The sequence below is a fragment of the Neoarius graeffei genome, chromosome 23 (genome assembly GCF_027579695.1).
Source record: "Neoarius graeffei isolate fNeoGra1 chromosome 23, fNeoGra1.pri, whole genome shotgun sequence".
Taxonomy (NCBI): Eukaryota; Metazoa; Chordata; class Actinopteri; order Siluriformes; family Ariidae; genus Neoarius; species Neoarius graeffei.
Genome location: NC_083591.1, coordinates 37,814,594 through 37,842,039, shown reverse-complemented (window position 1 = coordinate 37,842,039; position 27,446 = coordinate 37,814,594). Strand labels below are relative to the sequence as shown.

The window sequence follows — 27,446 nt, the reverse complement described above, 5'->3', positions numbered from 1 at the left end:
TAAAGCGGCTAGAGATGATGAGATGACAAGCATTTGTGATATTTGACTCCTTATCTATGATGATACAAGGATACACTTGATTTTCTGTTTTACAGCAAAATCAACAGCTAGATCAAACACAAATATAAATCACCTGTCAGGGAAAAAAAATCATAGAAGGGAAAAGGTCACAAATTCCATCACATGGACCAACATATATGCAAGCTTTATTTATCATCACCTTCAGGCAGAACAAGGTCATAAGACAGATAGTATAAAGCAAAACAGAATCATAAACCACGAAATGAACATGGTCAAACAAAAGCCAGAAAAAAAACCTGAAAAACTCTCAGAAATGAATTTACAAAGAAAACAAATCATAGCAAAGAGTAAGTGAAAAGGCGCATCTTCAGTAGCTACTCTGTATCATGACTGAAATCAGGAAACAGGTGGGTTCGTGTTGAGGTGAATTAGTTCATTATAAAGTCTGTGCTGGATGCAGAGCGGATTGGAGAGCAGTAGCTTCTGGATCAGTGGTGGAGCTGGATGTGACAGACACATTTATTTCTGCTTTACTTCCAGTGAATTTTATCTGTGTATAAATATAAACAAGGAATATATGAGCAAAAACAAACAAACAAAAAACTATGTAATGTTACTCCTCCATTCTTTTCTGAAACGCAGATAAAGTAAGCTAGTAACACACAACAGCCAGTTGTTTAGAAATACAAATAGTTTTTTTGTTTTGTTTTGTCTGTCCCCACCCCTGATTTTCTTCTTTAAGTCATGGCCATTCTTCCCCCCCTAGACAGCTCTCCCCCATCACATGACAGCTACCATGAAGCCAGTGGGCCACATCTTTTCGAAACGCTTTCTCATGCAGGGGCAGCGTAACACACTCGGTGGAAAGTGCTATCCGTGGGGGTGGGGGGAGTGAGGGGGGAGGTTTACTTAACATTCCCTTACGTGTACATACGTAATATATAATTTAAGTTTTTTTTTTAATGTTTCAGAAAAGCCTAAAGAATTTAATGAAACTGTTCAAAGACATGTTTGATCTCGTCTGTGTCTGTGCAGTTTTTACAATAAATCCAGCTTTACATTTGGTTTGTAAGTCTAACAGTTTTATTTTGTGCAGGACAGAATGAAAAACTGTGCTGTTGTATGTGTGGCAAGCAACACCATGCAGCACTGAGGTCTGAAAGGAAAGATGCGGTTGAGTTGGGACATGTGGTTTCTGTGACTTTTCCACTTGCATGTAGCTTGTTTTTTGTCTTTGACAGCTGAGAGAGAAAAAAAAAACCCCACATATATACTGAACCTTCTAAAACAACACAAGTTACATTAAATTGTCCTGTGCAAATGGCAAATTTGCTCAGAGTCAGATACAAGCTGTTAAAAAAATCTAAGAAGTAAAACACAGTTTAAAAAAACACAGCTACAAAACACGGCACTGTGTTCAGTGGACAGACAGCAGCAGAGACACTGTACCTCAAACACATTACAGTTGTTATTTATAATCTCTACACATTTTAATTTATTACTTTGAAGATAAAAACAAGAAACAGAAATAGGCCAATTTCATCAGTTTCATTTGGTAGCTTTCAAGATCTCATAGTAACGAGTGCAACTGTGATCCTCAGTCACTGCTGCTCCCTTGGTTTCAGGTTCCATATAAAGGGACAGTTGAGTGGGTCGTCTTATTATTATGAGACTATGTTTTAAAAGGCTGATGTGAAATGTAGCCCATGAATAAGAGTTCTTCAAATTATGACATGAAACCACCTTCCTGACATTTCCTTTTCTTGGCATAACATGGAACCAACCAACCAACCAACCAACCAACCAACCAACCAAACAAACAAACAAACAAACAAACAAACAAACAAACAAACAAACAAACAAACAAACAAACAAACAAACAAACAAACAAACAAACAAACAAACAAACAAACTCAGAGCTCCAGGAAACTTGTCCTTCAAAGCTGAGAATAGATTGCTATCATGTCTTATTTGCTGTGCATCATTACACCTATTCAATTCAATTGAAGCTACAACTTTCACAATTTCATTTTATTTGATTCTTAGAAAATTTGAACAAAATTTCAATGAAGAAAAATTTATGTTTAATAAACAATGTCAAACTATGTGCATTTTTGTTTGTATGAAACTAAAGATTTTCAAATTTCCTACAAAGAGGTTGAATATTATACACAAAATGTCCAACAGGTTAACCATATCTTAAAAATAAATAAATAAATTGATAATTTCTCCCTAAATTTTTGACTGAATAAAGAAAGTATCTGACCTGGGGACTTTAAAAATAATCACCTGAAACATAACGAGCTTGGGAGCAGAAATAGAGCTCCAAAGGCAGCTAAAATGCGTCTTTCTGAGGAACCGTAGCTCACAGATATGGATGGTGGTGTTTGAAAGCTACTGAAGTCCTCTTTTTAACTACTTTAATGGGGTTGTGTAACTGTGTAACATATAATGTGTGTTAGTCATTGCAAACCAGAGTTTTGAGGTTATGGGTCAATTCTCAGGTGCAGAAACTGCAGGCTCTTTGGCCCCCTGGTGTTCAAACAGTGCAACTGCATGAAATGCATCATGAAGAGAATGCTGATGTCACACATTCCCATGATGCATATTGTCACATTTTTGCATCACAATGAATTTTGTCACATGATCCATAAACACCCCACAACAATAGTCACATGGTACATTTTTGGATTTTATGTGCACTAAATTGTGTTTTCATGAAACATTTTAAGGAGTAATGTAACTTAGGCTGACTCCTTAGTATGCAGAGATTTTTTTTTACTTGGTGTATTGTAATTTTACAGATTGAGACTGTTTATTTTTATTATTATTTTAAAACCATGTCATATCCTACTGTTGCCATAAATAAATGACCATTTAGTGGTGGTTTTCTGTTATGATTTTTGGTTAATCTGTTCATTCTGAATTTTTAGTTTTAAACTGTCAAGATTAGAAAGCACTACTTTTGTACTTATTACTTATTTTTTGTACTTATTACTTTTGTACTCATTCATAAACAGTTTCATTTCTTTTGCCTTTCATATCTGGAAGTATGTAGTACATATAGTATGTCTATTTAACCATTTCCTTTGTCAAGTCAAGTCAAGTCAAGTCAACTTTATTGTCAAATATGCTATAAATGCTCGACATACAGCACAGATGAAATTTCAGTCCTCTCTGACCCACGGTGCAAACAGGCAATGCAATAAATAAAAAATAGAATAATTGAAATAAACAATATAAACAGTATAAACACTCTAGATAAGAAATAGACATAGACTAAACACATATATATACACACACAAACACACACACACACACACACACACACACACACACACACACACACACACATATATGTGTGTGTGTGTGTGTGTGTGTGTGTATAAAATTGGAGCAACAGGACATAAAATAAACAGTCAAGGGCACTTGAGGTATAGCAGGTAAACATGAAATAACCAGTCTAAACAATAAACTAATAGCTGTTAAGGTGAGATAGTGCAGAATAGTGCAAATGAGCGAGGTAAAGTGAAATGTGCAGTCCCTGAGTTCAGTGTGCGAATGAATGTTGAGAGTGTGTGTGTGTGTGTGTGTGTGTGTGTGTGTGTGTGTGTGTGTGTGTGTGTGTGTGTGTGTGTGTTGGGGGGGGGGGGGGGACTGTGAGGGTGACATGATGTCAGATGCTGAAGGGGGGGGGCGGGGGGGTGTGCAGGCAGAATCTGTGGCAGGGAGCAGAGGGGGGAGGAGGGGCAGAACAGGGAGGGAGTTGAGCCTCCTGACCGCCTGGTGAAAGAAACTGTCCTTGAGCCTGCTGGTTTTGGCCCGGAGACTCTGCAGTCTCCTCCCCGACGGCAGCAGGCTGAAGAGGCTGTGAGATGGGTGGGTGGGGTTACCTGCAATCCTGATGGCTTTGCGGGTGAGGCGGGAGTTATAGATTTCCATAAGAGAAGGGAGAGAGACACCAATGATCCTCTCAGCTGCTCTCACGATGCGCTGCAGAGTCTTGCAGCAGGACACGGTGCAGGCGCCGTACCACATGGTGATGCAGCTGGTCAGGATGTTCTCGATGGTGCCTCTGTAGAATGTGTGCATGATGGGGGCCGGGCTCTGCTCTCCTCAGTTTGCGGAGGAAGTACAGACGCTGTTGGGCTTTTTTGACCAGTGATGCGGTGTTGTTGCTCCAGGACAGGTCTTCAGAGATGTGCACACCAAGAAACTTGGTTCTGCTCACCCTCTCCACTGCAGCACCGTTGATAGTTAGCAGAGCATGCTGGGTGTGCGCTCTCCTGAAGTCCACAACAATCTCCTTCGTCTTCTCCATGTTCAGGCGGAGATTGTTGTCCTTGCAGCACATGGCCAAGCGGCTCACCTCACTCCTGTAGATTGTCTCATCACCATTGTTGATGAGACCCACCACAGTCGTGTCATCCGCAAACTTAATGAAGAGGTTGGAGCTGGATGTTGGTGTGCAGTCGTGGGTCAGCAGAGTGAAGAGGAGGGGGCTCAGCACACATCCTTGGGGGGCCCCCATGTTCAATGTGATGGTGTGGTCTCCCCGTCAGGAAGTCCAGCAGCCAGTTGCACAGGGAGGTGTTGAGTCCCAGCTGGTCCAGTTTATGAATGAGCTGTTGAAGTTGTCAGGTATTCAGGCGAGAGACAGAAGTAAAAGCAGAAAGGAGTTCAATAAGACAAACTGGCAGACAAATGCAAATCATTCAGCAAAATGTAGAGTCAAAAACAGGCAATGGTCAGGCGAGGAACAAACAGGAAATCAAAGGCAGAGGCAAAAGAGCAAAATCCAACAATACAAACAAAGTCAAAATGAGAAGAACAGTGCTGGAGCTCAAAGGCTTGATAAAGTCAGACCAACCGTAACCTGGCACCCATCAAAAAAACAAAACAAAAAAAATTTTTTACATGGCTACTTGGAATTGTGACTTGACTGTATTTGTGGCACCCTGGACATTTTAGGGGCTAAGATTATATACAGAACTCATATTGTATTAATTTGTGTCATCACCTTGGTCCCCCCAACCATTATTTTTCTGGTGATTATTATTTAAAATGCTTGTGTCACTTTTAAGCAGAAGAAAACTCACCTGATTTCTCTATTAGCATTTGTTGAGTGATATTCCCCTTCGGCAGAAGAAGGTGGTAGCAGCTGTGTTGTGTTAGTGACTGGCGCTGTAATCCTATTGTTGAGGGAAGTCAGCCCAGTCGGAGTGAAGACAGTCAGAGCAGTGGCAACGGGAGATAATACTAATGCTAGACTGTCTTTTTGCTGTGTGTTTCAGGTGAGATAAGTGCACAAGCGCCACATATATCTTCAGGTTAAGTTTACTCACAGTTGTGTCGTTACATTTTATGTTCGAGGGAAGTGATGAACGATTTAAGGAAAAGGCAGCTAACTAAAATTTGCTTTAGCCATTCCTGTTCGCATGTTGAGGCCGCTAGTTGTATGTTCTTATGGTAATGTTTCTGACATGACAATATAATGGTATTGTTCTTATGTAAGCTGATGTATAAAACAAAATGCCGGTTTCAGTCCATATTAGCATCCATCCATCCATTATCTGTAGCCGCTTTATCATGTTCTACAGGGTCGCAGGCAAGCTGGAGCCTATCCCAGCTTAGCAGCAAGCAGTGTTTAAGTTAGTGAACTGGCTGCACACTGAATTCTGTCTGATGATTCATGCCTTTCGTTTGTATTCACATGGACAGGTGTATTGACATTGTTTATTTAGTTATTTTCAGCTGTAATCTTTGTTTATTGTTGAGGGAAGTCAGCCCAGTCGTCGTGAAGACAGTCAGAGTAGCAGCAATGGGAGATAATACTAATGCTAGACCAGGGCTCGACATTAACTTTTATCCCCACTTGCCCCCCAGTATTATCATCTGCCCACTATTTTGCCAGTACTACTTTTTTTCTTTTTTTTTTTAGGAAAGCCAGAGAATAGTTGTGAATTGCAACATAAAATGAAGCTCACATACTGAGTTGAAGTTTGGTTATCGATTAAGTTTATGATTAAGTTTGGTTATTGGTTACTTTTTACTTGAAACGGACAATAACAATTTTATCCAAAATAGTTTTTCCTACCTTAGTTGATTTATTTCCATTTCACACGCATGCAGCTGTTGTGATGTTCAGTGTGTTTGAGTAGAACTCTCTCAGACTGTAGGTTCATTACTCCATAATGTAGAAATCATAAAATAGAAATCTATAACAATATTTCTATGAAGAAAACAATACGGTGCCAAGACTTTTGAACAGTACTGTCTCATCTCATCTCATTATCTCTAGCCGCTTTATCCTTCTACAGGGTCGCAGGCAAGCTGGAGCCTATCCCAGCTGACTACGGGCAAAAGGCGGGGTACACCCTGGACAAGTCGCCAGGTCATCACAGGGCTGACACATAGACACAGACAACCATTCACACTCACATTCACACCTACGGTCAATTTAGAGTCACCAGTTAACCTAACCTGCATGTCTTTGGACTGTGGGGGAAACCGGAGCACCCGGAGGAAACCCACGCGGACACGGGGAGAACATGCAAACTCGACACAGAAAGGCCCTCGCCGGCCCCGGGGCTCGAACCCAGGACCTTCTTGCTGTGAGGCGACAGCGCTAACCACTACACCACCGTGCCACCCCGAACAGTACTGTGTTTGAGAATATTTATATATTGTGGTTTTTTTTGTTATATTATCCACCTCTAGGTTCAAAACAAAACAAAACAACAACAACAAAAAACCTGCGCCACGTACCGTATTGACAGACAGGATAATGTTTGAGTTTAAAATTGTTTAGTGTGTAAGTTGTGGGTGTTTTATACAGACCTGGCAACCTGCAACTGAATCAGTGCAGCCAGTGTTCTGATAAACGGTCCTACATCTGTTCAAATGCCAAGAAATGACGTTTTGTGCTGGGGCGGCACGGTGGTGTAGTGGTTAGCGCTGTCGCCTCACAGCAAGAAGGTCCTGGTTCGAGCCCCGTGGCCGGCGAGGGCCTTTCTGTGTGGAGTTTGCATGTTCTCCCCGTGTCCGTGTGGGTTTCCTCCGGGTGCTCCGGTTTCCCCCACAGTCCAAAGACATGCAGGTTCGGTTAACTGGTGACTCTAAATTGACCGTAGGTGTGAGTGTGAATGGTTGTCTGTGTCTATGTGTCAGCCCTGTGATGACCTGGCGACTTGTCCAGGGTGTACCCCGCCTTTCGCCCGTAGTCAGCTGGGATAGGCTCTAGCTTGCCTGCGACCCTGTAGAACAGGATAAAGCGTCTAGTGATAATGAGATGAGATGAGACGTTTTGTGCTCTGCGCATGCGCAGTGGTGCTTTGTAGGACGCATTGACGTGTAGGACAGTTTATCAGAACACCGGCCCGTCATGACGCAGCATGTTTTTTTTAAAATAAACCTAGAGGTGGATGATTAAAAAAAAGAATGATAGATATATATTTTGCACAGGACTGTGTTCCTCTGATAAGAGAAACAAAGCTCCTGCTCTCTCTGCTCATAATCGGTTCTGTTCTTTCAGGATTTATCGCGCATGTCGCTCCTTGTTGAGTGTTTTATGCCCGAGTTGTCTGAAATCAATCTGGGTTTTCTGTGTTGAAGAAGGACGCGGCTTCACCTGTAAGAAAATCCAACATTTACATGAAGGAGCTAACTCGAATGCAAGCAGAAAAAATTAAAATGAGATTCTTAAGCAAATTCTTCCTTACTCACTTCCGACTTTCTGTTTTTGTAAAATACATTTTAAATACAACCGTGAATTTCTCTGGAGTTTTCAGGCTGAGCTCCTCTCCTCGTATTCTTTAACCACTCACTTCCCTGTTGTTCTTGAAGCATTTGCTTCTATTTATTAACATTTTTCTTGATAGCGGGGAGACGGCAATGCCTTTTACCTATTTCTCTGTTTGAACAAGCAAAAACAGCGCAAAAATGAACCATATTGAAGACAGATTAAGCTTTGCTTGCATGAAAGATGGTGTCTGTCTGACCGCAGCTGTAATTATCACGTGATGCATGACGTCATGCACAAGGGGTCTATAAACAGTATGCGTACAGTGGGGGAATATAAAATAACTTGCAAAGCAGCACATGAAACCTAGACTAAGAAAACAGCCAAGACATAATGGTGGATACGGAGCGAGGGCCGCTTTTAGGAACTGAAATAAAAGATCAAAAAGCATAATTTTTGTGGTGCTAGTTCGTAATATATACTCATTCCAACTTGCTCAGTCGGGCATGTTGGGTACATATCCCACTTGCCCGAATGCATGTTTCACTTGCCCAGGGCAATCGGGCAATCCTTAATGTCGAGCCCTGTAGACTGTCTTTTTGCTGTGTGTTTCAGTACAATAAAATTATCTGACACCTCGATGAAAATTTTCAACATTCAGTGTGTAACATATTGCAGAATTCGATATATGTCCACCATTTTTAATTAATAAGTTAAAAAAACGGGCGGCACGGTGGTGTAGTGGTTAGCGCTGTCGCCTCACAGCAAGAAGGTCCGGGTTCGAGCCCCGTGGCCGGCGAGGGCCTTTCTGTGCGGAGTTTGCATGTTCTCCCCGTGTCCGCGTGGGTTTCCTCTGGGTGCTCCGGTTTCCCCCACAGTCCAAAGACATGCAGGTTAGGTTAACTGGTGACTCTAAATTGACCGTAGGTGTGAATGTGAGTGTGAATGGTTGTCTGTGTCTATGTGTCAGCCCTGTGATGACCTGGCGACTTGTCCAGGGTGTACCCCGCCTTTCACCCATAGTCAGCTGGGATAGGCTCCAGCTTGCCTGCGACCCTGTAGAAGGATAAAGCGGCTAGAGATAATGAGATGAGATGAGATGAGATGAGATGAGATGAGAAGTTAAAAAACCACAAAATAAATTATGTGGGATTGAGCTGAAGAGTTTATGGTAATATAAAATTCGGTCCTACCTAATAGCGGAGTTTCCATTCAAATGAAAACAAACATGCAACAGATGATGTACTTTGATGTGTTTCAATTTCAATTTTATCATGAGAAGATAAATTTCTCCAAACTCACGTGTATATTATTCTTTTTATTACTATAAACTACAGTGTGCGTTAGGGATTTATAGCAAAATGTTTTGAAAACAAAAGATACACGATTCATGAAAACACTAACTGGATTCTGGTCAACTTGTCAGATCCCGAAGGATTTCACAGTGATTTCAAAATCAACATCACTATTTAGAATTAAATTCCTACAACTCATCATTTCTATTAATTCATTTTTTACACGTTTTCTTTCTCTTTCAGCTTGTCGCTTTTCTTGTGAAAGATTTCTTCGCCTTTCTCTAGCTCTTTCACTTCTTCTTTCCTTTTCTTCCTCTGTCAAAACTCTCTTTCTCTTCCCGGGTTTGACTTCATCTTTCTCTCCTTGGTTAACTTGTTCTGACATCTTTTTAAAGTTTGTATTAAAGTTTGTAAAATGATTATTATTTTGTTGCGCTGTTTGAGTTGTTCTCAGTGGAAAAACCCAATAAATATGAAATTATCTTTAGACAAAAATAAGTTATGTAGGCGTGCTCGCTCTTCTAGTTCCGGCCAAAATCAAACAGCCAATCAGAATCGCGAGGGGTGGGGACAAACGGACGTACATGGCTGGGATCCCTGTGTGTCCATGAAAAATCAACTCAATGGGCTTCCATATTTTCTTAAGTATGGAGCTCCGCTCGCGTGGGCCGAAGCTCCACTATAAATTTATATTTAATAGTAGGTCCTAGCTTAGGTTTTTTTTTTTTCACTCGTGACATGAATGCAGTGAAAAGCAAGCTGGGCGAGTCCTGTTGGATTTTACCAAGATGCCAGAACTTTATGCATCTACACAATAACATACTGTATTCCCGGACTTCACTATAGACTACATGTACAGGGTGTGTGCCATTCTTTTATGCTTATGGTATTGTTAACACACATGTTCACAAGCCAAAATGATAAGATTCTGCAGTAGGCTGTCCGGCTACTGCTCATATTCATTAGTAGGGTATCCCTATACTCAGTATACCCTGTGTATGTACACACGTGCTGTTTGGTGTGAGCCTCACTTCGATTTTTACGACAGCGGCTAGATTGGTCTGTGAAAGATGTTTTCATTGATTTTTGCAATGGCTCTAAAGAAAATCTGTTTGAAATCCCGAGTCTTGGGAACTAAGACTACTTATCGGACTTGCAGTTACTGACTTTATATTATAGACATGCAACTCTTGCAGTCTTTGTTTATAGTTATCTCGGTATTAAGCTCTGTCTTAAGTGGCCACTGACATTCCCCCAGTTTACCTGGGTATATTCACTGTCTTGGGGCGGCACGGTGGTGTAGTGGTTAGCGCTGTTGCCTCACAGCAAGAAGGTCCGGGTAAGAGATTTCATTTACAACATCTCCAGGCATGTAAAAACTGCAGAGCTTCCAGGAGCCTCTGGTGGCCCCCAGACCCCCAGCCTTACTGGGTTGATGCCCCCTTCCCATTTTCCTGGATCTGTCCTTGGTAACTGAACATTTACTTCACAATGAACGTGGGACCTGAGAGTCCTTAAATAGTCGAATTCTGATTGTGGATGTGATCAGGGACAGGTGTGTGTGTGTGTGTGTGTGTGTGTGATTAGAACTCAGGGGACTGTGAATGGTGTGGTGCATAAGGGGTGTTGGAGTCTGTGGTGGCCATATTTAAAGGCCACTGTGAATTCTGGGAAGTGGAGTCTTGAGTGTAACCAGACACAGACATGACAGAAGTAGCTGACCATGTCACTGGAAGGATGTGCTGTGAAATAGCTGTGTACCAAGAAACCTGTATGTTCTGCTTTCTCATGGAAATAAAATGGAGAACTGTATAAATACAAAATGCAGAATGTTTGTTTTTCTTTCTCTTTCTGGTGCCACTTTTTTCAAGATAAAAAATGAGAAAATTATATTCCACTATAACAGAGAGAGTAGGGATGTAAAAGCTGAGCAGGTTTGATATTTAGACAGGATTTAGTAATTCGCATGAGGTGCCGCTGATGGTCCACAATATTGCACTGGTGCCCCAGACTCTAAGGGGATATTAATCTGTTCCTCTGTATCTGAACTGCAGGTGAACATTAGACTGTGGGCAGCAAATTATAAACATAACTGCTGGAAAAACTCACAGGCAGCACAACACTGACTCTAATTTATTTGTTTATGTGCAGATCACAAAACTACATTTTTTAAAAGAAGAAAATATTATTAAGAAAAACACAAGTTGAAAAATATGTTCAATTCTAATCATTTAGTAAGACCACAAATATTGAATATTGAAAGCAAATTAATAAAGAATGGACATTTTTCTTACATTTAAATTTACCCCATGCAGTATGTGTGCATGCTTACACCATTGGAAGGGCAGAATTGTTTCACATTCATCTCCATAGTTGTATTTTTCCAGCTGACTGGGTTGCTATGATTACAAATAATGAAGCTGTTACTGACATACAGTGAGAGGGAATGGAACCCATCTACAGCCTTTTCTTTTACCTTCATATCACATCTGTCACTGTAGCAGTGAGCGGTGACTGAGAGTTTCTGAGCTTCACAGCTGAGAGTCACATTACAGATGCCATTGCTTTGCTGGGGCGAGACATTGTGGACTGGTTTCTCCACTGGATCTGGAACACACACACACACACACTACTGTACTGCTAGGCAATGCACACAATTGCTGGTTTCTACATGCAGCAATGCATTTATCTTAGTCAAGACAAAACTAACTGACCTCAAACATGACAACAACAGAGATATTGCTCCATTAAATCATCAGATTTTACAGAACAAAATGCAGAATTGAACAAAAGAAGGGCTTCTTATCTCAGACTGACAAGATTACTGTATCAGTCCTGCAATTTTAATAAGACTTACCCAACACAGTTAATTGGTACTCGGCCACAATTCGGTTTTGTTCACCAGATGCCACTGCTTCATAGAGTCCACTATCAGTCTTCTGCAAGTTCTTCAGTGTCAGACTTTGGGTTTTCTCATTCACCTCCACTCTGTTTTTATAATCAGTGAATGCTATACTCGGAGAATTTTTATAGCATTTCACAATGTTTTTACTTTTGTTAAATGACCATGTGAAGTCGGTGAACTCATAATCTTTTGTCTGTACATCCAGTTGAACAGAACTGTTAACCAGTTTAAAAATCCCATCAGACACTGTAGGGAAAAAGCAAAAATAAACAATTTAGTTATGTTTTAATTACTTGCATTATGTTGTGTATTTTATGTCACAATTTGTTTATAAACAAACAAAATAAATACAGAATCCAAGGCAGAACAAACTGAGCATTGGCAACTCCATTTAGTTGTACATTATTTTAACATGACATGTCTCAGCATTGACAACATAAAGATACTTCTGGTGAAATTATAGACAAAATTAATTTCCTTTGGCTGCATTCAGTAGAACTACAGGGCCGTATCCCTAACTGTATACTGTACACTAAGTAGTTTGACCAAAATGTAAAGACACCAACTCTTTGTAAGAGTGTGTGAAAGCAGGGGTGCAGGAAATGGATTATTATTATTATTATTATTATTTATTTATTTTTTTGTCGTTTCAGTCCAAGATTTAACGTTAAACCTTCATGCTTTAGCAATCATGGTCATCATGGCTAGTATGATCGGGGAAAAAAAGGAAAAGATTAAAACAAATAAAATCTATAATGTCTTCACCATTAATCAGGGAGGTTACAGTGCATCTTTAGTACATCTTAAGTGTGGAAATTAATGGCTGCATGTCTTTTCTATCAAAATGCTACCAGATTTACAGATTACAGCAGCTGCTATACAACAGACTTTCTTGCCTTCCAATTTTTTTATGAAACCAGCCTTTAATTTTTTGATTGTTTTATGTGCACTTCTCCACGTGTGTAATAGACATCCAAAGATTTATTGTCACTTCTCATGTCATAATTTATATCACAGACTAATGAATGTGTGACTTTTTTCCTGGTGTACAAGTTTTTGAGTGGCGCTACAACTGACACACACAATGTGACAATTCAACCAATTTACTGCTATAGTATAGTAATAACAGGGGTGGCACAGTGGTGCAGTGGTTAGCACTGTCACCTCACAGCAAGAAGGTTCTGCGTTCCAGCCCAGTGACTGACGGGGGCCTTTTTGTGTGGAGTTTGCATGTTCTCCCTGTGCCTGTGTGGGTTTCCTCCGGGTGCTCTGGTTTCCCCCACAGTCAAAAGACATGCAGTTAGGTTAACTGGCTACTCTAAATTATCCATCGATCAAGCTTGGAAAGGGATGGGCTCCACCAAGTATAAATGCCCAAGACACACCATTAATGGACCGTTAAAATGTCATCAGTGGTGCCCCTACAGCCCTTACTGGCTATGGGATGAAGAAGAAGATAATAATAACAACACTAGACTGCTTCGGTTTCAAGGCAAATGGACTATCGTGGTATTTTTCTTGTGTAATTTGCACTTAAATAACATGAATTTCTCAAAAATAAAAAAAAGATCCACAAATACACAAAGTCTGATCCACAAATAAATAAAAGGAGATGCATGGATATTTTTGCAATTAATTAAAAAATAGCTCAGAAATAATTTGAAATGCACAACCATGCACACATTGTCATTTATTTGTGGAATTACCTCCAATCGTGGAATTACTATTCACCTCCACTCTGTTTTTTTAAACAGGGAATGCTATACTTGGAGAATTTTTAATGTATTTCACAATGTTTTTACTTTTGTTAAATGACCATGTGAAGTCGATGAACTCATAATCTTTTGTCTGTACATCCAGTTGAACAGAACTGCTAACCAGTTTAAATATCTCATCAGATACTGTAGGGAAAGAGCAAAGATCAGCTACTTAGTTATGTTGTGAGGACTTGTTTTATACCACAGGAATTGAAAGTGACCAAAATAAATATCCATCCAACAGGCAGAACGAGTCATGCATTGGCAAGTCAATGTAGCACTGTGTTATTGTTAACATGGCGTGTCTCAGCATTAACATCAATGACACTGTTGATGAAATTATAGATGAGTGAATATTTCTTTTGCTAAATCCAGGGTTGGACACTAAATTGTATGTCAAAAGAGTAATGACACCAAGAATGTTCGTTCAGTGCATACATTACTGTGAAAAAGCATGGGCATGACCCGCATTACACATATAGCATCTGTTATAATGGTGTAACATCCTGCTTCAGAAGTGTATCAGACTATTAAGAGTAATGAAGCTGGTAGCACTGAGACAGAAAGAATGAAAGATTAAATGTGATTACTGGAGATATGAAATATATTATGCTTTTTTTTTCAAAACTACAGTGACCATTGTTATTGTGGCTACTTTGATTTAGTAATAGTTTTACCATGGTTACAATGATAAGAAAAAGATAAAGTTCAGGATAACATGTTCATAACCTCTGCATCATCAATCAATTAAGCTACACTACTGTAAATTTTTATGAGTATGGAGTGCACTCATAGCTACAGGGATAGAGGTCACATTAATGAATGTATGATGGATTAACACTGATGTTTTTCCGAATGTACAAAATCACACTTTTTGAGTGGTGTTACAGTTTTCCCATGCTGGTGTAAAAGGACCCAGGTTGCAGTGAAAAATTATACATTGACTTAATAACTCCCTATTGTAAGATACTGTGTGAAATTATATCCCAATTTCAGCAACCATAAAACCTAAATACTGTATAAACAACTATAAACTGCTGAAAATTTTTAATAGACTTATTCATGACAGTCATCTGACAGTCTATAGATCCTGTAGTTTGTTGACTATTGAGTTTTTCAAGTGAACGATACAAATAAAGTGTCACTGAAACTTATAAAGTTTCCACTCAGAAATTTTATTAAAAATTTACCAACATTACCAGTCTATCTGAAATAATTTGCTGAGGAATATCAGAACACAGGAATATTTTTCAATAATTATTTAATATTGATTGCATCATCGATGGACTGAAGTAACCTCTAATCCTTCCGTAATCAGAAGGACACTGTATAGTATATCACTATAACCTCTTCAGTCACACTCTAAAAAATAATGGGGCCAGTACCGGTTCTTCAGGGCGATGCCATAGAAGAACCTTTTTCAGGGCTTCAAAGAACCGTTCATGCAACAGTTCTTTAAAGAACCATTTAAACCATTTGTTTGAGCAGTGAAGACAGATTTGTGTAAACATAGCCTATGTGCCTTGACCAGCAAATGGGAAGAGAATGCCAGGATCTGAAGAACCATTTCCAACGTGAAGAACCTTTCGCATAATGTAATGGTTCATCACAGAGTTTTGACTCTCTATGGAACCATCCAGAGATTTGAAGAACCACTGAAGCACCTTTATTTTTTAGAGTGCAGAACGTTTTAATTGAGAGTATTACTTACCTGTAATGGAGACAAAGAGGGAGAGAAAGGAGACGAGCTGCATCATCACCGCCATCATGTATGGTCTGCCTCCTCTTTAGATTCAGGAAGTTATGCTTGTTTCCACACTGAACTGAAAAAAAAAAACTGTCGCATTTTTTAAAGTGCATTTAGGATCACAAGTTCAGCATTTCAAAGAAATACAGTAAAAAACTACATGTGGTAGACATGGCACACAGCTGATTAAAATATAATACAACACACACATATTACTGTTGTACATTAGGTTTATTGTTACACTTTCTGCAATTTCAGTAGATCGGTCTCTGTGGTGGAGCACCTGAGAAAAAACTGCCAATAAGCTGTCGAAGCCCAATTGTGTTTTCACCGTTTCATGTTTTTCACATGTGCGATGCCATTTTGTTTGTTTCTTACTTAAATAATCAGATGTTTACAATGACTGAAGGGAAGCCAAAATGTCTCTGAGGCCATGTATCAGCTGGATGCAATACATTTTTTAACCCCAACCATTCTGTGTTCGTGAATGGGAAACGTAGTAAACTTCCATTTAATGTTACAGTACATCTCCACAAAATTATTTTCAGAAAGGTAATTTTTACAAGTTCAGTTGACCTGGATGACACCCACAATATTTTTCCTTATGATAAATGTTTTTAATAGAAGTTATTTTGTGAAAAATAAAAAGGGTCTGGTTGATGAGGTGATTGATAGTTTTGCTCAAGGTGATTGTATAAATCATGGCAGCTAACATGAGCTATCTTTTAAAATAATTTATGATTGTGTTAGTACCATCACGTCACAGCAAGAAGATTCTGGTTTTGAACCTCGCGGCTGACTGGGGCCATTCTGTGAGGATTTTACATGTTTTCTTGTGCCTGCATGGGTTTCTTTGGGGTGCTCCAGTTTCTGTCAACTGGCAACACTAAATTGTCCATAGGCAGTGTTTCCCACAGAAATTTTGGAGACTATGGGGGCAGCCCATGGGGTGGGGGGGTGGCGCACGTGTCCGTTTGAATTGCAGGGGTGCGCGGGGGTTGTTTAGCCTACTAATACTACTAAACTAAGACTAACAAAGAACAAATTCATTGGTATTGGTCATGCACCTTGTATTTTATTTTAGCATGTTGCTACAGAGGGCAGTCCTACAAGAAGAACATATTACAGGTAGCAACCAAACCAAACCAAAAATCCTACAATACTTCACACCCTGAACTCCTACAAAAAGTCCTACAAAACAAGGACTTCTAGCTCTGCTGTATGTCAAAAGTGACCCTGACAAATGCCTGCCCTATTTACAAAGACCACACCCTGCACTTGTGCATTTGATTTTTCTTGGCTTTGAGAAAAAAAAGAGTTCGAGTGCCCTTTCATAATTTATATCTTCTGGTTGTGGCCCGTTAATGGAAATCCTCAAGCAGGCGGCCAGGTGCTCTCCTTGCAGTCTGTTACGAAGGTCTATTTTGACCTAAAATGGCAAACAACTTGTTCCTACAATGAGTCATGTGACTGTAGAGCTCACTCTGAAATATTTAATGAAGTGAAAGTTAGATTGAACTTACGGTAGGTGGGATTTGAGCATAAAAACAATGGGTAAATGTAAATTGAAATTCACATCACTGGTGAATCAAAAACGATCACCAATTGAGATTCACGTCACATCAATCAAAAACGATCAAATTCGAGTCAAGAAGTTAATTTAATTAAGTAGGTAACTAACATTACATTCCCTTAATTATGTGGCCTAATAGCTTCACCTTTAGAAGGCAGCCTATTAGAAAAGGCTAAAAATAATTTAACGTCTTCCGTCTCACCAGTAACAAATCACGTTAAGGCTACTAGCACTAATTCTCAAAAGTGGCATTGAAGATCGCTCTCTGTTACAACCCCGATTCCAAAAAAGTTGTGACAAAGTACAAATTGTAAATAAAAACGGAATGCAATGATGTGGAAGTTTCAAAATTCCATATTTTATTCAGAATAGAACATAGATGACATATCATATGTTTAAACTGAGAAAATGTATCATTTAAAGAGAAAAATTAGGTGATTTTAAATTTCATGACAACAACACATCTCAAAAAAGTTGGGACAAGGCCATGTTTACCACTGTGAGACATCCCCTTTTCTCTTTACAACAGTCTGTAAACGTCTGGGGACTGAGGAGACAAGTTGCTCAAGTTTAGGGATAGGAATGTTAACCCATTCTTGTCTAATGTAGGATTCTAGTTGCTCAACTGTCTTACGTCTTTTTTGTCGTATCTTCCGTTTTATGATGCGCCAAATGTTTTCTATGGGTGAAAGATCTGGACTGCAGGCTGGCCAGTTCAGTACCTGGACCCTTCTTCTACGCAGCCATGATGCTGTAATTGATGCAGTATGTGGTTTGGCATTGTCATGTTGGAAAATGCAAGGTCTTCCCTGAAAGAGACATTGTCTGGATGGGAGCATATGTTGCTCTAGAACCTGGATATACCTTTCAGCATTGATGGTGTCTTTCCAGATGTGTAAGCTGCCCATGCCACACGCACTAACGCAACCCCATACCATCAGAGATGCAGGCTTCTGAACTGAGCGCTGATAACAACTTGGGTCGCCCTTCTCCTCTTTAGTCCGAATGACACAGCGTCCCTGATTTCCATAAAGAACTTCAAATTTTGATTCGTCTGACCACAGAACAGTTTTCCACTTTTCCACAGTCCATTTTAAATGAGCCTTGGCCCAGAGAAGACGTCTACGCTTCTGGATCATGTTTAGATACGGCTTCTTCTTTGAACTATAGAGTTTTAGCTGGCAACGGCGGATGGCACGGTGAATTGTGTTCACAGATAATGTTCTCTGGAAATATTCCTGAGCCCATTTTGTGATTTCCAATACAGAAGCATGCCTGTATGTGATGCAGTGCCATCTAAGGGCCCAAAGATCACGGGCACCCAGTATGGTTTTCCGGCCTTGACCCTTACGCACAGAGATTCTTCCAGATTCTCTGAATCTTTTGATGATATTATGCACTGTAGATGATGATATGTTCAAACTCTTTGCAATTTTACACTGTCGAACTCCTTTCTGATATTGCTCCACTGTTTGTCAGCGCAGAATTAGGGGGATTGGTGATCCTCTTCCCATCTTTACTTCTGAGAGCCGCTGCCACTCCAAGATGCTCTTTTTATACCCAGTCATGTTAATGACCTATTGCCAATTGACCTAATGAGTTGCAATTTGGTCCTCCAGCTGTTCCTTTTTTGTACCTTTAACTTTTCCAGCCTCTTATTGCCCCTGTCCCAACTTTTTTGAGATGTGTTGCTGTCATGAAATTTCAAATGAGCCAATATTTGGCATGAAATTTCAAAATGTCTCACTTTCGACATTTGATATGTTGTCTATGTTCTATTGTGAATACAATATCAGTTTTTGAGATTTGTACATTATTGCATTCCATTTTTATTTAGAATTTGTACTTTGTCCCAAATTTTTTGGAATCGGGGTTGTAGAATAGGCTAGTTTTCCCTTTTAACATGTACATGCAGACCTAGATTAGTTCATTACTGCTGTCACTTCACGTCTCCATCACTTGGATAGACTGTGCACATACAATGTCAAGCAGGAAGCACTTCACCGGTGAATTTGGAAACGACCTGATCCTGGTAGGATGATAAAGTTAATTTGACGAATTAGATAACTATGTAGGGCTAACTAATATTGCCTCAAAATAGCTTACTGTTGCCTTACAGAAAAGGTAGGTTTGTCAGTACGAAATGGACAAAGTAATTTTACTGAAACAATACACTGAACGTCATCCATCAATGCGCTCTCCATATGCCTATAAAGCACAATAGCGTAGCCTAAATGTCACCTTCTCAATCCTGTCAAAGGCTACATAAAGTTGTATAAACTTACCTTAACATGTAGATGCAGACAGAATGTAGCTTATCAGAGTTGTCTCCTCACACTGTCTCAAATAGACAACGCACGCAATGTCAGGCCGGATGCGTCAGTGTCGCCGTGCGTGTGTGCGTGCAGGCGCGGACTGAGACTATGGTGGCCCAAATTAGACTATGGCGGGGCGCCATATTCTCGTCAATGTGTGGGAAACACTGCTAGGTGTGAATGTGAGAGTGAATGGTTGTTCGTTTCTGTGTTTGCCCTGCAATAGATTGACGACCTGCCCAGGGTGTACCCCGCCTCTCACCCAAAGTCAGCTGGGATTGGCTGCTGCTTCCCTGTGACCCTGACAGATAATATATAGTGAATGGATAGATTGACTGTATGACCTTAGAAAACACCCGTTAAGACTTCATAATGTTAACCAGTCAGTCAGTCAGTCAGTCAGTCAGTCAGTCAGTCAGTCAGTCTTTTTAAATGAACTCCACCTAAAGAATGAACAGATCATAAGAAAGCACTTCTCCATTCAGATGGGTCAATTACTGCAAGATGAAAATCAAGGAGCGCCGCAATTTAGTTTAAAAAATTAGGCTGTGTTCAATATTAATGCTGACTGCTGTTTACCAGTATGTTTTCATTAGGTACCTTAAATTAACTACTGATACTTTCATGACTTTGATTAAAATAATGGATAATCTCGGCGAGCTAATAAATGGTAACTCAGTCAGTCATGACTCAAAGCGCAAATCTTTACCTGGCAACAGTAAAATCATATCTGTGCAAATTGTACAACTCCACTTTAGTATATTATATTAATTAATATATCTGTACTTTCTCCTCTGAATTAGTCAATGGACCATCTTAAGTTGCACCTCATGTGATGTCTCACAGCATGCGTGTTCCTGTACAGTGTCCATCACTGATATGGGCAGGTGAGAGGTGAACCCATCTACTGTGTGTGCTCTCGCTTGAAGGTCTCTACTGCACAGACTCTGGCTCCAATTTTCACAAGTGACTCCTATTTTGACAAAAAGAAAGAAAGAAAAAAGCTTCAAAACCGTACAGTAAGAATAAATGGCACTGTGTCATCCTCTCATATAGAGAGTCATTTGTTGTTTATTACTGTATTTATATCTAATGTAAACACACAGCAACACTATTTGCGTTGAGAAATCTACTGCAAACTATTTTAGTGAAGTATCATTTCTGGGAGGCGGCACAGTAGTGTAGTGGTTAGCGCTGTCGCCTCACAACAAGAAGGTCCGGGTTCGAGCCCCGTGGCCGGCGAGGGCCTTTCTGTGCGGAGTTTGCATGTTCTCCCCGTGTCCGCGTGGGTTTCCTCCAGGTGCTCCGGTTTCCCCCACAGTCCAAAGACATGCAGGTTAGGTTAACTGGTGACTCTAAATTGACCGTAGGTGTGAATGTGAGTGTGAATGGTTGTCTGTGTCTATGTGTCAGCCCTGTGATGACCTGGTGACTTGTCCAGGGTGTATCCCACCTCTCGCCCGTAATCAGCTGGGATAGGCTCCAGCTTGCCTGCGACCCTGTAGAACAGGATAAAGCAGCTAGAGATAATGAGATGAGATGAGACATTTCTGGGAGCAACAACAAAGGAGGCTTTAGCAGAATGTCCGAATGCCTTCACCAGATCTCAACCCAGCTGAACACCTATGACAGTTTTTGGACAGAGCTCTCTCAAACAAACCCTAAGTACAGCTCTAGAGATGTGTAGAATCTATGCCATGGTCCATCATAGCCCAACACATTACAAAGACAATTTATGTTTTTCTTTTATTATTTTTCATTCATTTGTCACCCATCTGTATACAGTGTATATAGTGAGATACCACAGTATCGTGCAGCAGACCCTAATAATAATAGAAACAGGCCAAAGGAAAAAAAGTAAAATTTTTACATGATGGCATCAAAGGTGCTCACATTTACAGTTTAGCCAAAGCGTTTGTGATACTTGACTCCTTAACTGTGACAATACAAGGAGACACTTCATTTTCTGTTTTTACAACGAAATCAACAGCCAGATCAAACACAAATATAAATCGCCTGTCAGGAAAAAAAAATCATAGAAGGAAAAGGACAATGTGACTAATTCCATCACATGGATAGATTTACATTCGAATTTAATCATTGGTCATCACCTTCAGGCAGGCAAAGGTCATAAGACAGGTAGTATAAAGCAAAACAGAATCATTAACCAGGAAATGAACATGGTCAAATAAAAGCCAGAAAAATAAACCTGAAAAACACTGAGAAATGAATTTGCTAAGAAAACAAATCATAGCAAAGAGTAAGTGAAAAGGTGCATCTTCAATAGCTACTCTGTATCATGACTGAAATCAGGAAACAGGTGGGTTCGTGTTGAGGTGAATTAGTTCATTATAAAGTCTGTGCTGGATGCAGAGCGGATTGGAGAGCAGTAGCTTCTGGATCAGTGGTGGAGCTGGATGTAACAGACACATTTATTTCTGCTCTACAAGGAACCCGTGAGGAAAAACGAACAAACAAACTAGCTAATGTTACTCCTCCAATCTTTCCAGAAACACAGATAAAGTAAGTTTATACACAACTGGTTGATTTTGTTTTGTCTGTCCCCACCTCTGATTTTATTCTTTTAGTCATGGCCAATTCTCACCCATTAGACAGTTTTCCTCCATCACACGACAGCTACCATGAAGTCAGTCAGCTGCATCTTTTTGAACCGCTTTCTCATGCAGCCTGAGGGGCGGCAGAAAGTGGAAAGTGAGGGAGAGGTTCACTTAACATTCACTTTCATGCATAACACATAATTGTAGTTTTTTTCCCTTCATGTAATGTTTCACAAAAGCCTCTGAATGAATGAAAAGCCTCAGTTGAATGAAACTGTTTAAAGACATTTTTTATCTCGTTTGTGTCTGTGCAGTTATTACAAAAAAATCCAGCTTGACATGAGGTTTGTAAGTCTAACAGTCTTATTTTGTGCAGGACATAATGAAAAACTGCAACTGTATGTGTGACAAACAACACCATGCAGCACTGAGTTGTGAAAGAAAGATGTGGTTGTGCTTGGGACATGTGGCTTCTGTGAATTTTCCACTTGCATGTAGCTAGTTTCTCGTCTTTGACAGTTGAGAGAAAAAAGAAAATATACACATACTGTACCTTCTAGAACAACATAAGTTAAATTAAATTGTACAGTGCAAATTGCAAATTTGCTCAGAGTCCAACGTGATACTAGAGAGTAACTCTGGGCATGTGGATGCCATCATAAGCATCATAACCAATAAATATAGCAAATCTGACATGAATCTGAATTAGTTTCTTGAAGCAATATCACCAAGATGAGTGAAAAAGTTACTCTTTCTGTTGCCAGATGGTGGCACTATGTCAGAGTGTCAATTTGGGCGTATATTATCAGAACTATTATTTCCAATAACTTGTAAAGTTTGAACCATATAAAGCAATGCATGGAAAATCTATCAGGCGTTTCTTTTTCCTGTCATATAAATTTTTCATGTTGCCATTTCAACACCTTACAAGATATCAAAAATCCATTTGCAATTTAACATCAGCATCATCTTGCCAGGGCGGCACGGTGGTTTAGTGGTTAGCGCTGTCGCCTCACAGCAAGAGGGTCCGGGTTCGAGCCCCGTGGCCGGCGAGGGCCTTTCTGTGCAGAGTTTGCATGTTCTCCTCGTGTCCGTGTGGGTTTCCTCCGGGTGCTCCGGTTTCCCCCACAGTCCAAAGACATGCAGGTAAGGTTAACTGGTGACTCTAAATTGACCGTAGGTGTGAATGTGAGTGTGAATGGTTGTCTGTGTCTATGTGTCAGCCCTGTGATGACCTGGCGACTTGTCCAGGGTGTACCCCGCCTTTCGCCCGTAGTCAGCTGGGATAGGCTCCAGCTTGCCTGCGACCCTGTAGAAGGATAAAGCAGCTAGAGATAATGAGAGATGAGATGAGATCATCTTGCCATAATGTATCCCAAATTTGATGTGAATCTGAAGAACCATCTCAGAGCAGTATAGCTGACATGGGTGAAAAAGCCACTCTTTATATTGCCAGATGGTGGTGCTATAGAAGGGAGTCACTCTGGGAATGTGGGCATCATCATAACCATCATAACCAATAAATATAGCAAGTCTGACAGGAGTCCAATGAATCGTCGAGGAGCAATAGATCTGAAATGGGTGAAAAAGTTACTGTTTTTGTTGCCCAATGGTGACTTGACACCAGAGCATCACTCTAGGCATGTGGATATCATCATAACCATCATAATCAATAACCTGTGAAGTTTGAACCGACAGACCCGACAACTGTGCCATAGACCTGCTGCCAGGGATGTCGCCTCCTAGAAGCAAAATCTACCCGTTGTCTCAGAAGGAGCATGTTGCCATGGAGGAATACATTCAAGAGGCCCTCAAACAAGGATATATCCGTCCCTCAAGATCTCCCACTTCTGCTGGGTTCTTTTTCGTGGAGAAACGAGGAGGAGGGCTTCGTCTGTGCATTGACTATAGAGGACTCAATCAGGTATCGGTTAAGTATCCGTATCCCCAGTCGTGTTCCAGTTCATCCCAAAAGTCTTCAGTGGGGTTGAGGTCAGGGCTCTGTGCAGGACACTTGAGTTCTTCTACTCCAACCTTAACACACCATGTCTTCATGGAGCTTGAACTGTGCAACAAATGAAACAAGTTTGAGCCTCATAGTTCCACTGAAGGGAAATAGTAAAGCTCCTGCAAACAAAGGCATTCTATACAGTTGTGTGCTTCCAACATTGTGGCAACAGTTTGTGGAAGTCCAGTGTAGAAGGGTATCATGGAGACACTGGACTCAAAATCTCAGAATGCAATGCAGCTCTTTGAAGGAGTTGTGCAGACTGAGTTAGAGCAGAGACTCGGCTAGTTAGCGATCTGTGACATGGTGAGTGTGATGGCATTGGCGTTGGTATTAGAATGAAAGGTGAAGCTTTGCAAGATGATCTACAATGTGTTTGAGCAGAAGGAACAGCTGAGGAGCTGTGAGAGCTGGACAGACAAAAGGACGAAAGTGCCATCACCGCATTGAATTGATGACTCTGAGCTCCTCCATGTTCTCCCCACAGCACGCTGCCTCTCTGGCCAAGGCAAGTCTGACATGAGAAAACCTTCAGGACCGAGAACTTTACACTTTCTGGGGCTCTTGGTAACATAAAAAAGAGACTAGTGAGGGAATGTGTGTTTATATCTGCTTTGTAACATAAGTAATAACAGGAACTAGCTTGTTTCATGGATGTCCCAGAACATTAAATGTAGGTATAAATTGAGAAAACACATGACACATTGGTCTTTAATAAATAAAACTTTTTTTTTTTTAATCCATACTCAATTTATTCTTTTTTTTTAGGTTGCCAAAGACAAAATATCCACCATATCCCTTCAAGGGGGAAACATTTTCATCTAGCAACCTTAAGTGTTCTTTAGTTTGTTCTTCTCAGGGGATCCCTAAAGCAGAGATCTTCAGATGTGTCCCTACAGTGTGAGCTTTTGTTAAAAAAAAACTGGAGTCATGCTTAGAAAGCTAGAATTTCGATCATCCAGAGAACCTTGTTGAATGATTGTTTGAATTTGATCTCTTTTTTAATGTTTCATGATTTTTAGGAGGCCAACGACCAGATATCCAGTTTGGGTTCACAGCTACGTGTGCGTTTGGAGGACATGTGGAAGGGAAAATCACATGGGAAGAAGGTGAGTACAGAGAACATGAAGTTCTGCAATGTTTCGATCAGAGTCTCAGACTAATCCTGATTTATTAGAAATATAAGATAGCCATCTTTCTGTTAACCATCCATCCATCATCATCATCATCATAATTATGCATGAAATTGTTCTTTATGTCAGATTTGTATAATCTCTTTTCCTCTTTCTCTATCCAGAAATGAAGAGTCACAGGTCAAAGACAGATGAAAGACTAAGGAAGGGAAAGTTGCTCTAAAGCTGAAAGAGACTTCACTCTGCTTAGCTCATTCCGTTCAGTTTTATACTGGTGTGTGGATCTGGGACAGTGCATATTTGATCTATGAATCAGTACAGAAGTTCTCTTCTCGTGTTTAAACACTACTATTGTCTGTCTGTATTAGGCCTCAGCATTAAATCATAATTTAGTTGATGTAGCGAAGCAGCTGAAGGACAGTTCCCCCATTTCCCCCTGATGAAGCCATGAGTACAGGATGTTTTTCTATCTGACGCTTAAAGAAATTGATTTGAATTAAAATGTCTAAAAGGGAAAAAAATGTGAATTAATATGACAGATCTTTAGGCAGATAACTAGAAAAGGGATCATGAATTCAATTCCATTACAAGTGTCTACATTTTTGCTAAACTTTTATTAGTTTCTTAAAATTGCATTTCATATACATGATGTTCTTATCTATGTATTTAATTAGACTCATTGATCCTAGGTGTGTGAATTCGTAACTCAAAAGTCAAAGTCAAAAATCAGACTCATTAAATCATTTGTTATAACATTATTATGTTTATGGAACGTAAATATGGAATATAAAAAGATCCTCATCTGCATAAAGCCTGAGTGAAAATGAAATTCTAAGTATTTGAAATTAAATTCTGTCCTCCTTTTCCTGATCACAGCATAGTTATAGGATTGTTTCAAAAACAGTAAATGAATTATTACATCATGTTGTGCTGCTCTATAACCATGTGTTTTGTACATGTATTTTATTTTACTCCTTTAATTAAAAAGTACACCTTTCAATGTTTCACGGATAATAATCCATGGATCACAACAAAATGCATATTAAGCCAATCGCTGTAAATTCTGTGCTCCTTTTTCCTGATCATAGCATAATTATAGAACTCGGACTGATGGATTTGAAGAAAAAGCATCATTTCCTCGTGTAGCAACGCGGTGAAACAAAGAGCTTCACCGGCCAGGGTTCCGCTTTCCTTTCATTCCTCATATGAATATTAATTATGTCCCCGCCCACCCCACACCAAAAAAGGAAAGATGCGGCCGCTCTTTGGAATGTTTGGGTTTGAATCTCTGGGATCATTTCTTTCCAAAACGCTCATTTGTGGAACTGACAAGCTGCGGATCACACGGAACACTTTTACTCAGCGATTATTACTGCAAACCCACTGGACACAGCTTTGGATTTATTCCTGCACCACCTGCGATTTATTCCTGCGTCCTCAGGATGAGGTTCAGAGGAGAAGACCTGCTGAAGATCCAGGAGGAAGAGCGGCAGCCAAAATGGAGCGGACTGACCGACCCCCGGAAAGGCGAGTTACCCGGTTTTCTCGGCTTCAACACCGCGTTATTACAAAAAACAAAACAACAAACCCGGAAACACGATCAGGAATATAGTGAAGAGCGTTAAGAGGGTTTCTGGTCAAAGCGACCTGTTCCTGATTGTTTGGCTAATCGCTTTACATTCATGCTAATTAGCCTAAAGTTAGCAGCTTCTCAGAAAAGGTGGATCAGGTTGCTAAGCTAACTAGCTGTCAGCATTAGCACGTTACTGTTTGAGTATTAAAGCTATAACGGATACAAACACTGCAGATAATTTTATGGTTATTAAACACAGACAGACGCGCTGAAAAATGTCATTAAATGTGTTAAAGTATAAACCGGAAACGAACAGAAAAGAAAAACAGTGTTTGTTTTCAGAAATGTTAACCTGGGCAGAAATGAACCATTCGGCTAAAGGTTTAAGATAATCATAAAAAATAATAAGGAGAATAATTTATCTAACCAAGTGTTAATTTGTGTTCTGTAGTTTATTACAAAAGTCCGACAGTTTATTTAAAGTTTATTAAAAGTCAAGAGTTACTCTGAGGAGCGAAGCTAAGATCAGCTAGCTGGCTAGTTAGCATAGTTAATGTCACTAAATGACTGTTTTTCAGTGTTCAGGGTTTTATTTGTATTTTTATTGGGCTGTAAAACAGTGAGACCCTTCGGAAAATAATCGCCGAGTTAAAACAGATAAAATGCTTTCAATAAGATGAAAAGTGTTGGAGTTTATTATTGAGTTATTCACTGGTGTGGTTCAGCAAACTGCTGTAGAACTAATAGGAAAGAAAAGTGTGAGATAGTTTGCACTTTAGCTCAGAAATCTGTCACTGGAGTCTGTTAAATATTTCTTTCT

General features: G+C 40.0%; 1 protein-coding gene across 4 annotated transcripts; it reads right to left on the bottom strand.

Annotated features, from left to right (window-relative positions):
- Positions 1 to 284: 284 nt before the first annotated feature.
- Positions 285 to 19,391, bottom strand: LOC132871213 (SLAM family member 9-like). Of its 4 annotated transcripts, none has more exons than XM_060905325.1 (6): positions 19,325 to 19,391; positions 15,431 to 15,542; positions 11,915 to 12,208; positions 11,534 to 11,664; positions 11,352 to 11,456; positions 285 to 571 (listed from the first exon to the last, which is right to left on the bottom strand). In XM_060905325.1, the coding sequence occupies exons 2-6, from the start codon at positions 15,486 to 15,488 to the stop codon at positions 458 to 460; spliced, it is 702 nt and encodes a 233-aa protein (XP_060761308.1). In that variant the 5' UTR covers positions 15,489 to 15,542; positions 19,325 to 19,391; the 3' UTR covers positions 285 to 457. The 4 variants fall into 4 exon arrangements, with proteins under 4 accessions (XP_060761308.1, XP_060761307.1, XP_060761310.1 ...); XM_060905327.1 differs by having other exon boundaries at positions 473 to 571; positions 11,390 to 11,456; XM_060905324.1 differs by having other exon boundaries at positions 11,390 to 11,664.
- Positions 19,392 to 27,446: the final 8,055 nt, after the last annotated feature.

Excerpts from the sequence above, each read along its gene's own strand:
- LOC132871213 (XM_060905324.1), bottom strand. The coding sequence starts at position 15,488 with ATGATGGCGGTGATGATGCAGCTCGTCTCCTTTCTCTCCCTCTTTGTC. Across the intron at positions 12,209-15,430 it reads CCTCTTTGTCTCCATTACAG|TGTCTGATGGGATTTTTAAA; the intron begins GTAAGTAATACT and ends TTTTCCCTACAG. Across the intron at positions 572-11,389 it reads AATTCTGCCCTTCCAATGGT|ATAAAATTCACTGGAAGTAA; the intron begins GTAAGCATGCAC and ends ATTTATACACAG.